The 13,176-nt window shown below is 43.1% G+C and overlaps 1 protein-coding gene across 5 annotated transcripts in view; it reads left to right on the forward strand.

Annotated features, from left to right (window-relative positions):
- Positions 1–13,176, forward strand: part of LOC121293787 (lysosomal alpha-glucosidase-like) — a 56,731-nt gene that overhangs the window by 20,505 nt on the left and 23,050 nt on the right. For all 5 annotated transcript variants that reach the window (XM_041217117.1, XM_041217119.1, XM_041217118.1 and 2 more), the window contains exons 7-11: positions 288–406; positions 4,490–4,621; positions 5,926–6,036; positions 7,003–7,116; positions 9,564–9,648. In XM_041217117.1, coding sequence (XP_041073051.1) covers positions 288–406; positions 4,490–4,621; positions 5,926–6,036; positions 7,003–7,116; positions 9,564–9,648 — 561 coding nt within the window. The remainder of the gene's footprint in view (positions 1–287; positions 407–4,489; positions 4,622–5,925; positions 6,037–7,002; positions 7,117–9,563; positions 9,649–13,176) is intronic.

The raw sequence follows: 13,176 nt of genomic DNA on the forward strand, positions 1-13,176 counted from the left end.
AAAGATTCCTTGACACTATTTCAAAGGAAGGCAGCAGAGTGCTCCCCAATGAGCAGGCCAATATTTATCCCTCAACCAACATCACCAAAATAGATTATCAAGTCATTATCACAATGCCACTGCACAAATTGCTGCCACATTTCCAATATTACAACAGTGACTACACTTCAAAAAGATATTTAATTGACTGTAATGATGTCATGAAAGGTGCTATATCAGTGCAAATCTTTTGTTCTTTTCTAGTGCCACTTAGCATAGCATCTTATTGTACATTTTCATGACTCTAGGTTATCCAATAATGCCTCCATACTGGAGTCTGGGATTCCATCTGTGTCGGTGGGGTTACTGGAGCACCAACATTACCCGGCAGGTTGTGGCGAACATGATGAGAGCTAACATGCCTCAGGTGAGCATACAAAGTAAAAGGTCATTTCCCCTTGGAAACAAATCTGGTTTTCAAAATAAAACAATCTCCTAAAGGGTACTCCACAGAAGTTCTGCAAGATCTAAGCGCTTGACTTCAGCAATGTTATCAGACCACATTTTCTTTGGATTAAAGTGTTCAATAATTCGGTTTTTTGTAGAAGTGTATAATCCAAAAAGCCATTTGGCCCTCCATTTGTGTTCAGACTCTCTGGAAGACTATCCAAATAGTCCCACTCTCCAGCTATTTCTCTCTATCCCCGCAAATTTCTCTTTTTCGAATGTATATGTATATGTATTTCTCTTTCTGAAAGACACTCTTCTGGTACCATATTGCTGATTGTAACAACTTGCTGAATGAAAGAAATTCTTCTAATTTCCCCAATAAACCTTTTGTGAATTATCTTAAACTTGTGCCTCTGCTAGCTAATCTTCCTGCCAGTGGAAATTGATTCTCCACATTTACTCTGCCAAGACATCATAATTTTGAACACTTCTATTAATTGTCTCCTTAACCTTCTTTGCTAAAGGACAATGATCCCAGCTTCTTTCATCTTTCCTCATAACTGAAGTCCCACATCCCTGGTTCTAAGTACCCTGCCAAAGGCCTTGACATCCTTACTAAAGTGTGGTGCCCATTGTTGGACTCAATACTATAGTTGAAACCTAACCAGTGATTTATAAAGATGTCAGAGATAAATTGGAACTTAATAAGGTCTGTCATTTTGTATCTTTTCTGACCACAGCCACCATATATCTAGCTTCCTGCCACTTATGTTCCCCTGAATGTTGTGCCCATTACTAAGATATGACTGCTCTGACTCCTTTGCAGTATCAGACCATTTGAACAGCAGCTTTTTAAAAAAAGAACATTTTAACCTATAGTTGCTGAATATCTAACAGCCATAAATAAAACATTGTTTTCCTGTTGTAAAGTCTGTTTCATACGTCATGGTTGTGGGGTGAAACATTGTTGTAAACCTGCTGCTTTAACGAACAGCAACACCCAACAGTATTACCTTCAGATCCTAGTACATCTGTGGGAATACATCTCCAATTCTGTTACCTTCTTGATTTCATTGATGTTGATTCCATTCCAGTTGCTTTAATCATATTATGATCATTGCTACCTAAGGGTGCCTTCACAATGAGGTCATTAATTAATCCTGTCTCATTGCAAATCACCAGATCTACTCTCGTACTGCTGCTCTAGGAAACTATCCCAAAAAATTAATGGACTGATTTCAATGAAACTTGGTACTCAGACAGGATATGACCCCAGGAGAATTGATTAGTTTTTCGTGAAGCTGCAAATCCGAATGTTGGAATTTTTAAAGTATCTGTTAAAGTTAGGAGACAGAGTAAATTGACTTTTACTTTTAGAATGTTGTGGGTTGTTTTATTTAGAATGTTGTTGACTATTTACACACACATTCTCTACTCTCCCTCCCTCTCTCACACACTTTCCCACTCAAAACCCTCACAACCCTCCCTATCACACACTCTTTCTCCCTTCCCCCTCACATGCTCCCTCTCACCCCTGACATGCTCCCCTTCCCCTGTCATGCGCTCCCCTTCCCACTCACATGCTCCCCTTGCCACCTCACATGCTCCCCCTGTCACACTCACAGTACCCCTCCCTGTCACATGTTAGCCCCTCCCTGTCTCAGACTCCCACTCCCCGTCACACGAAAGTGAGGGGGGAGCGTGTGACGTGGGGGGGAGGCATGTCAGGGTGAGGGGGAGCATTTGAGGGAGAAGGGAGGAAGAGTGTGGACAGGGAGTGTATGTGAGTGGGAGGGTGTGAGAGAGAGGGAGGGAGAGTGGAGAATGTGTGCGTAAGTCTGCCTCACTCCCAGTCTCAGGGTTCTCATTTACCCTCACCCACAAACATGCACTCCTGCCCACTCTCTCAGTAGTTGAGGATGGGTGAGTGAGCATTCCAAGACTGGGAGTGAGCCAGACACAAACACACTCACCCTATCACGCTCTTCTGGTCATTTTTTTTTTTAAATAAGTAATAAATATTATCAATTCATTACTTTGACATGTTTTTTGGTTCAGCAAGTTGTTACCTTTCATAGAGACAAAAACAAAAAAACTGCGGATGTTGGAAATCCAAAACAAAAACAGAACCACCCGGAAAAACTCAGCAGGTCCGGCAGCATCGGCGGAGAAGAAAAGAGTTGATGCCCCGAGTCCCCATGACCCCTCGACAGAACCTGAGTTTGAGTCCAAGAAAGAGTTGAAATATAAGCTGGTTTAAGGTGTGTGTGTGGGGGGCGGAGAGATAGAGAGAGAGAGAGATGACCTGAATTGAGAAACAGTCTACAGCTGTTCCCATGATCGTGCTAAACATCAGCTGCTGCTGAAAGACCATCAGCTCAGTGCAAGACGTTCTTAATTTCATAATTTCATAAATTAGAAGTCACAGAAAGATTATAGCACAGAAAGGGGTCACTCTGCCCATCATGCCTGTGCTGGCCAAAAACAAGACCCCCCACCCACCCCGCTCCCCTCCCCCAGCCTAATCCCACTTTCCGGCATTCGGTCTGTAGCCCTGCAGGTTACAACACTTGAGGTGCACATCCAGGCACCTTTTAAATGAGTTGAGCATTTCTGCCTTCACTTCCCTCTCAGGCAGTGAGTCCCGGATCCCCACCATCCCTCTAGGTGAAAAAAAGTTTCTTCATCCCCACTCTTTTATTTTTAAATAAAAAAGTCTCTCTCTCTCTATCTCTCCGCCCCCCACACACACACACCTTAAACCAGATTATATTTCAACTCTTTCTTGGACTCGAACTCAGGTTCTGTCGAGGGGTCATGGGGACTCGGGGCGTCAACTCTTTTCTTCTCCGCCGATGCTGCCGGACCTGCTGAGTTTTTCCGGGTGGTTCTGTTTTTGTTTTGTTACCTTTCATACTTCAGCCTTTATAAAAAAAATTCATTTTTACTGTTGTGCCAAACCTTACCTTTCCAAAATTTGCTCAACAGCCCCTTGAGTGAGAAAAAAATTGAGATGTGGCACCTCCAAGTGGAAAAGTTGGACAAGCCTATTCTAAAATAATCAACATTTCTAAATAAAGCAACCCACAACATTCCACTCTCTCCCCTCTGCCCCAACCTACTCCCCCTCACTCTCCTCCTCCTCCTCACTCTCCTCATCCCCCTCACTCTTCTCCTCCCCCTCACTCCCTTCCCCCCTCGCCCGGGCCCCCTTCACCCCCCCCTCGCCCGGGCCCCCTTCCCCCCCTCGCCCAGGCCCCACTCACTCTGTCTCACAATCTCCACTCACTCACGTTCGGATGGGACCTTCTCCGCTTTTCCAGGTCCCCTTTCCGACTCCCTCAAGTCCCACTCCGCTTTTTCCGGGCCCTACTCTGCCTCTCCCAGGCCCTGCTCTGGCTTCTTCGAAACCCTGCTCCGCTTTCCTCAGGCCCCACCCTTGCCCCGTCCTTATCTTGTTCTCCGGGCCCTGAAACTTACCTTCCCACTCGGGTGCCTATCAGCAGTAAATGCAGGGGGGAAGGCCAGCCTGTGATTGGATGAACATCTTCACAACATTTTTCTAATGTAATTCAGTTGAATGTCCAACAAGCTTGGCGGACCAAGTCCAGAGGGATTGGGGGCCGCAATCTGGCCGACGGACAATGAATTGGACAACCCTGTTTTAGAATGTTGTGGATTGGCTCAGCTGCTGTGGTGGAATTTGTCGCAATGTCAAAATGTGAGCAGAGTTTTCAGAGTAGGTTGCTGGGTGTGGATTGGCCTGAAGTCGCCTAGTGAGATGGAAGCTTTGTAGTTGCAGAGCATCAACCAGGCAGGGAAACACCTCAAGGAAGAGGTGCTTAATTGTAATAGGGTTATGTTAACACAACTTGGCAGAGCATATGCGCTGTACTGAGTGCCCTCTTCACTTGTTTGCTCTGGACATGTAAGAACGGATAGTGAAGTAGAATAAATAGCGAAGGGAGTTTAAAATGTATAGATGATGCACCCCTCTGCTTCACTGATTATCAGCAGGATACTGGATTGTTCTTTTTGTTCATGGTTTTCCTTCCTGCAGGATGTACAGTGGAATGACCTAGATTATATGGATCAGAAAAAGGACTTCACTTACAATTTGCAGCACTTTGGAGACTATGCACAGATGGTAAAAGAGTTCCACCAGAAAGGCTTGAAATACGTCATGATCGTGGTGAGAAGAAACACATATTATCCAAGAATAATAAAGTATTTCAACCATTGCTTTGATCCCAGTATTAAGAATAGAAATTTTCATGTTTGACATAAAAATGCACCAACAATTTAAAATAGATATAAATGTTAAATTTCCTCCAGGAATGCTCTTTCATTTCCTTTCATTTCCCACATCTGTATAGTTCTTAAGCTGTATGTACTGTGGATTTCTCCATAGTGTGAAGTTGTGAGGCAGTGGTGGACTGATTTGGATTTTCTCTGCTGTGGGTAGTACAGGGATTGAAACATTCCAATCCAGAGTTTAATGTGTGTATTTCTTGTGGGTTTGGGGAAGGGCAAGGAATGATCATCCATGCCTGCAGGAAGTTAAAAAACAGAACATGGGTTATAGTGAACATAGCATATGATATATAAAGGATTTATGAAGCTCAGTAGCACCATGAAGTAGGTATAGCTCATGAAAACCATCAAGTAGTAGGTAAGAAGCATAGTAGTTCTGAGTAAACCTGAACAACTTTACCTGCTCCTTGGCAAAAGATTGAGTTTCTGTTCAAGCTGGGGTGATGGTTCCAAACAGTGTGTGTACTGCTGATGTGTTCAGGGAATTACCTAAGGATGCCTCTCTACAAACAGAAAATTCAGTTGACATTTTTCCAGTTTTGGATTTTTTCTAATAATGATATAATGCATGAGGTGTAAGAAATTCAGAATGTAGGATATTGTTGATTCTTCAGGAAAGACAAAAGACTGCCTGAAACAACCTTTATGATTTCTCAGCCTATGTATTGTGAACTTGAGCTGTCAGCATCAGGTGAATGCTAGAAATCAGATTTATGAGCAAGAAATGTGAGATTGCAAAGGTGGATGCTGCCAGACCTGCTGAATATTTCCAGCATTTTTTGTTATAAATATAAAAAATGTGGCGTTTTTGTTTTTCAGAATAAAATAATGCAATATTTAGTACACTTTTTCTTCCCCAACACAAAATATTTCTGCTCTTGAAGACACCAACTCTTTTGGAATACAATCCGATGGGTGCCAACTGCTCTCTGGTACATCAACCATATGGCAACGCTTACAATGTGAACTTAGACATGTTAAGCATTGATCTGTTATTCAACCACATGGCAGGCAATCTTGCTTTTGTCCAGTGTTGATACATGTTCACGTGACTTCTTAACATGCTTTGGTACTTATTTGTCGTCAGCTTTTGAAGTTGGGTTGTGTATCTGTTCTGGGTCTCTCCAACTCTATTTTCGTTAAGGATTCTTAACAATGACAGCTTTTTGCTTTCTACTTTAGGATCCTGGTATCAGCAGTACGCAGACAGCAGGGAAATACAAACCATATGATGACGGTGTGAAGGAAGGTGTTTTTATCAAAAATGAAACTGGCCAACCATTGATAGGAAAGGTCAGCGCAGCTATGAGAAATTTCAATGTTACATTTAATTTTTCCATTTGCTAAATTGTAAGTGACAACAACTGTGTTATTTTACCAAAGCTCCTTCATATGAAGAAATGAAAAAGATCTATAAATCTTCCAGGGAAAAAAATATTTTGCACTGTTAAGGGTTCTGAAAGTATCAACTGCAAGCTCACTAGTATGTCACTCTCAGGACAGCACCTTTATGCAAAAGTTTCATTCATCCATGAGAAAAGACTGTTCATTTCAAACTCTGCTAATTCAGTACCTGTGCATGGATCCAAGTGCAATTCCATTAGACTTTATTGCCATTAGTTGTGATTATGCAGTCAGTTTATTGTGAAGTTAAGTTTGAATGAGTACCTCACTAGTACAATCACTTTAAGATAATATTGTACAACAGACACCATCATCATAAAGCATATCTGAGTTGGAGATGAATGTCTTAAAATCTTATCTTATTTAAATTGTATAAGGAGACGTATAAATGAGCATTTGAATTGCATTGAGTGAAACAGAACTAGTCATTGTGAATTTTTATATTAAGGGTCAGGATTAAGGAACCTGAAGTTTAATTTCAATTGAAATAAAATGACAGTTAGGTATCTAGTGTTAGTATAAGCACTGTTGCGCATCAAAAGGTTTGATGGAGTGTAAATCTCTTCTATATTCTGTAACAGCAATGTGCCTTAGCCACAGTCTCAGCTGAGCACACCTTAATGTAACATGATTTTAAAAAATTCTCACACTACCCCTTGAGCGCTCTCTAAATAAAATCACAAATGATGCTGCATTCAAGTTAATTACCATGACAAACCGAACACAAGACAATCCGAACCCATTGCGCGTTGCAACCAGCAGAGAGATTCTCATCCCACCCGGCTAGACTGGATTTGAGCTTGCACACCACCCACTCTTTAAAATTTACATTGTATTCTGATCCATTTTGTTTAGGTTTGGCCTGGCCCAACTGCTTTCCCAGATTTTACAAACCCAGAAACCCATACCTGGTGGTACAAGAACATTAAGGAGTTTCATGATAAAGTGCACTTTGATGGGTTGTGGATTGTAAGTATGCAAACTAACCTAAAAATTTCTGTCTTGTGATGAATTGATTGGTAAAGCTGTGTAGAGTGCATTTCATTTCTCATTCAAAATGTATTCTTCATTTGAAGTTGCATTATTCAAAATATTTGATAATTCAGATACCTTTAGCACTAATTTTCTACTTAGCTGTGTGAATTAAAGTATTTAATTCAAATTATTGGTTAATGGAAATATGTTAACTTACAAAATGACTGAATTATTGGGCTGGATTGCATAAACATAGTAAAATACAAGAGGACGAGCATTACTGGAAAACTGAGGATATACAATTGGTCCTTTCTGTCACTTAACCAGGCTCTACCCAATTATCTGTACAGCCACATACAAGTTTGTTATTGCTGTTGAATGGCAGCATTGAAATACTGAAGGTATTTTTCTTCAAGAAACAAGTCATGCTTTTGTATTAAAAATGGCGCTGCTTTCACCACGTTGTAATGTAGTAATCATCATCGTTGGTGGCAGTGGTCCCTCGGAATTGCGAATGACGCCCCTCAGGCTTGGTAAGACTTCAGATGACTGAAGAGCCCAATTCTGGATCCAATGGGGACATATTGTTTCACAGGGGAGGGGAAATCACAGCCCCAGGTTGGCTTCCTTCTCCTTCCTCTGCTGCCACTGTTCTGCTTGCTGTCAAGTCACTGAGCCTTGAAGTGACTTGAGCCTTGATGAACCAGGTGATGCCATACCGAGCGATCAGCAGCACTCTCCTCCCAATCAGTGGTGTTAATGCCTCCGTACTTTACGGCGACCTTGAGCGCAACCTTATACCTTTTCCTTTGGCTGCCCTTTGAGCATTGGCCAACGGAGAGCTGTGAGAAGAGAACCTGCCGGGGGAGGCAGTTTTTGGGCATCTGGATGCAATGGCCCGTCCGTCGGAGTTGGTTCAGCAGGAGCAGGGCTTCAAAGCTGGTAGACGCAGCTTCTCGGAGGACGCTCACATTAGCCCAATGGTCCTCCCACTTGATCCCCAGGATTCATTGCAAGCACAGCTGACGGATGCTCTCAAGGATCTTTATATGGCGTCGGCAGACAGTCCATGTTTCACTGCAGTAGAGGAGGGTGGTCAACATAATGGCCTTATAAACTAGAACCTTGGTTGACTTCCAAAGGCCCCTGTTGTCAAAAGCATGTTGGCACAGCTTGAAGAAGGCAGCACTGGCACAGCTAACTTGGTGTTGGACTTCCTCCTCAATGGTAGTCCCTTGGGAGAAGTGGATGCTGAGATAAGGGAAGTGCTGCACGAACCCTAGAGCCACCCCATCTATGTGGATGGCGCGAGGGATGCCCAACTGTCCTGGGGAAGGTTGGTGATGGACCTTCGTCTTGATGATGTTTAAGGACAGGCCAAGCTTCTTATACAAGGTGTTGAAGAGGTCAAGAGTCCTTTGCATGTCCTGTACAGAGTGAGCCATCAAGCAGCAGTCATCCGTAAACTGAAGGTCATGGGTGTCCATGGTGGTGAGTTTTGCTTTTGCCAGGAAGCAACCAAGGTTGAAGAGCTTCCCATCCAGGCAATACTGAATGCTGACACCAGGTGGTCGGTCATCTTAAATAAGGTGGACAATGACGGTCAGTTAAATGGTGAACAATGTGGGGGCGATCACACAACCTTGTTTGACCCTGGTCCAGATGTGAAAGGTGTCAGTTTCAGATCCTTTATTCAGGACGGTGGTGGTCATGTTGTCATTCAGGAGTCTCAGGATGGTAACAATCTTCAACGGGTAACCAAAGCGTTGGAGGATGGTCCATAGAGCTTCACAATTTAACAGATCAAACACCTGGGTCAGGTCGATGAAGGCGAGGAACAATTCTTTATTTTGCTCCAGACATTTTTCCTAGATCTGCCTAGCCACAAAGACCATGTCTGCAGTAGTATGAATCTAGCCCTTTCTACAAAGGTCATTCCAGGCATGTTCATCTCTGCATGTTTAAGTCTGATCAGCTGACCAGCTAGAACAAGAGTATATGTTGAACTGTATTATTTTATATATTTAAAATGAAAAGACTTCTAAATGTAAATGATCATACACTGCCATTTTTATTACCTCCCAGAATCATCAGCTTCTATATCATGCACAAATTGCAATGAAATGTAAACTTTAGAAGGAAGGCAACTGGAATGTTCAATATAAGGATTTATTCAGGACAAATCTGTGTTTTGTACTTAATTTGCCTTTATTTGTGAAAAAGTACTTGTAACAACTGGTACAAACTGTAGTTTTAGACAGAGAATTGAGCATGTTTGAAGTTTAGAGAATGCAATATTGAAGGGGTGCCATAAGCTGAAAATCAGTGGGGGGTGGTCTGAGAGATGTGGAGGAAGATGTATCTGTCTGGCCTGGCTGAAATTAACATTTTTATTTAAGCTAACAACATTAATGAATAAAAATAAGTTATTTGCTTCACAGGATATGAATGAACCATCCAACTTTGTTTCTGGAGCAATAAATGGCTGCCCAAACAACAATTTGGAAAATCCTCCTTATGTACCAGGTAAAAGCCAATTCATTAACAAAAGCAAGAAATGTTTTTCAACTGTGCCCTACCAAACTTTTCCGTACAATTTCTGTGCCGTAACGGTTAAGGTATTTTTTTGCATTTTGTACATAATTGTTTTGGGAGAGATGGTGGCATAGTGGTAATGTCACTGGATGAGTAATCCAGAGGCCCAGGCTAATGCTCTGAGGGTTCACATCCCACCATGGCAGCTGGTGGAATTTAAATTCAATTAAAAGCTCTGGAATTAAAAGCTAGTCTCCGTAGTGGCGACCACAAAGCCATTGTCGTAAATGTCCTTTTGGGAAGAAAATCAGGAAATCTGCCATTCTTACCTGGTCTAGCCTACATGTGCCTCCAGACCCATAGCAATGTGGGTTGACTCTTAAATGCCCTCTAAAATGGCCTAGCAGGCCACTCAGTTGTATCAAACGGCCACAAAGTCTAAAAGGATTAAAACCCAACAGACCGCCCATCATCAACCTAGGCATCAGAAACGACAACAGCAAACCCAGCCCTGTAAACCCTGTAAATTCTTCCTTGCTAACATTGGGGGCTTGTGCCAAAGTTGGGAGAGCTGTCTCACAGACTAATGAAGCAACAGCCTGACATAGTCATACTCACCAAATCATACCTGACAGGCAATGTCCCAGACACCACTATGACCATCCCTGGGTGTTTCCTGTCCTGCTGGCAGGACAGACCCACCAGAGGTGGTAGCACTCTAGTATTCAGTTGGGAAGGAGTTACCCCAGGAGTCCTCAACATTGACTCCAGACCCCATGAAGTCTCATGGCATCAGGTTGGCAAAGAAACCTCCTGCTGATGGCCACTATCGCACCAGCAACGCCCCCCCCCCACCCCCAACCCCTTCAGCTGATGAATCAGTCCTCCTCCATGTTGAGCATCACTTGGAGGAAGCACTGAAGGTAGCAAAGGCACAGAATGTATTCTAGGTGGGGGAATTCAATGCCCACATAGCTGTTATACTGGGTCCGCGGCACATGATGAGGGAACCAACAAGAAGGAAAAACCTACTTGACCTCATCCTCACCAGTCTACCTGTCGCAGACACATCTGTCCATAACAGGATTGGTAGGAGTGACCTCAGCACAATCCTAGTGGAGATGAAGATCAGCCTTCACGTTGAGCATACCCTCCATTGTGTTGTGTGGCACTACCACCATACTAGATGGGATAGATTTTGAACAGATCTAGCAACTCAAAACTGGGCATCCATGTGGCGCTGAGGGCCATCAGCAGTAGCAGAATTGTATTCAACTACAATCTGCAACCTCATGGTCCAGCATATTCCCCACTCTACCATTACCATCAAGCCAGGAGATCAACCCTGGTTCAACGAAGTGTTCAGTATGGCATGCAAGGAACAGCAGCAGCCATATCTAAAAATAAGGTGTCAACCTGCTAAAGCAATAACACAGGACTACTTACATGCCAAGCAGCAGAAGCAGCTTGCAATAGACAGAGCTAAGCTATCCTACAACCAACAGATCAGATCTAAGCTCTGCAGTCCTGCCACATCCAGTCGTGAATGGTGGTGGACAATTAAACAACTAAGCAAAGAAAGAGGCTGCACAAAATCGTTAATGTTGAGGGAACCCAGCTCATCAGTGAAAAAGACAAGGCTGTAGCATTTGCAACCATCTTCAGCCAGAAGTGTCGGTTGGATGATCCATCTAGGCTTCCTACTGAGGTGCCCAGCATAACAGATGGCAGTCATCAGGCAGTTCAATTCACTCCATGTGGTATCGAGAAACAGCTGAAGGGACCGGATACTGCAAAGATTATGGGCCCTGACAACATTTTGGCAACAGTACTGAAGGCTTATTCTCCAGAACTATCGCAGCCCTGGCCAAGCTGATCCAGTACAGCTACAAGATTGGCATCTACCTGGCAATGTGGAAAATTGCCCAAGTAGGTCCTGTTCACAAAAAGCAAGTCAAATCAAACCTGGCCAATTACTGCCGCATCAGTCTACTCTCGATCATCAGGAAAGTGATGGAAGGTGTCGTCCACAGTGCTATCAAACGGCACTTACTTGGCAATAATCTGATTAGTGCAGCTCAGTTTGGGTTCCACCAGGGTGACTCAGCTCCTGACCTTATTACAGTCTTGGTCCAAATTTGCAATAAAAGCTGAACTTGAGGTGAGAGTAGCTGTCTGTGATATCAAGGCAGCATTTGACTGAGCATCAAGGCGCCCCAGAAAAACTGAAGACAATGGGAATCAGGGGGAAAATTTTCCACTGATTGGAGTCATGCCGAACATAAGGGAAGATGGTTGTGGATTTTGGAGGACATCGCTGCAGGAGTTCCTCAGGGTTGTGTCCTGGACCCAACCATCTTCAGCTGCTCATCAATGAACTTCCCGCCATTGTTATGTTCCCAGCTATGGCTGGACAAGTCAGATCCCAGGGTGGAACCTGGCTTGATAGATCCTAACTTTTATTTTTTGTTTAGAAACGTGGAGAGTGGCTACTGAACAGAGTCACAGGAGTTGGCTGATGAACTTTAAACAAAAAAAAAATTTATTAAACAAGAAAAGATGAACTATATTACAATACTGCTTCATCCACAATTATACTTTTACAGATATATAGAAATTCGTAAAGATAACACAAGTTACAAAAGCTCTCTTACACTCTAATGTTCACAGTAAGTACACAGCCCATGTAAACCAATAGGCAACCTGTGGTCAGGCACCCCACACCCTGAAACTAAGTGACAGATGCCACCCCAAATAGATGCTATGGATCCCTCATTAACTCCCCCCAGATGCTTGTCACACCATGAGCTAACCAGTCTCACTGAACTCCATCTTTCACATGAGGGTTTCCAATCTCCACGCTCAAAGAACTTCCTTTGGAATCTTCTCCCAAACTATGCTTTCTCTCGGACGCCTTCCACAAGAGTCCACCTTCAGGTTTTGAATTCTCCTTCCGATGTTCCTCCCCTCTGGGTTGCTACATGCTTTCAAGCTTTGCCTTCCACATACTTCCTCTTAAATGCTCAGTCGTGCTTGAAGTCTGCGTCCTGCAGCTTTTTCCCTTTAAGCTTGGAGCCTTTCTCAGCTCCTCACTCTTAACAATATCTATTCCTGATTCCTGTTCTTTCCCTTTGACTCAAACTTCCCCCCCCCTTTCTTAACATACCAATGCAGAAATATAAATTAAACTTAAACTTAATCTTAAAGCCAAAACTCATTCCTAACACCCAAAATGCAAATATAGCTTACTTAAACTCTCTCGTTCCTAACATCATTATAAGGTCAGAAGTGGGGATTTTTGCTGATGATTGCACGATGTTTAGCACCTTTGCTACTCCTTAGATAACATCCATATGCAGTTAGACTTGAACAGTATTCAGACTTGGACTGATAAGTGGCAAGTAACATTCATGCCATGCAAGTGCCAGGCAATGACCATCTCTGACAAGAGAGAATCTAACCATCTCCCCTTGACATTCAATGGCATTGCCATCACTAAATCCCCCATTATCAACATCT

This window comes from Carcharodon carcharias, chromosome 22 (genome assembly GCF_017639515.1).
Source record: "Carcharodon carcharias isolate sCarCar2 chromosome 22, sCarCar2.pri, whole genome shotgun sequence".
NCBI lineage: Eukaryota > Metazoa > Chordata > Chondrichthyes > Lamniformes > Lamnidae > Carcharodon > Carcharodon carcharias.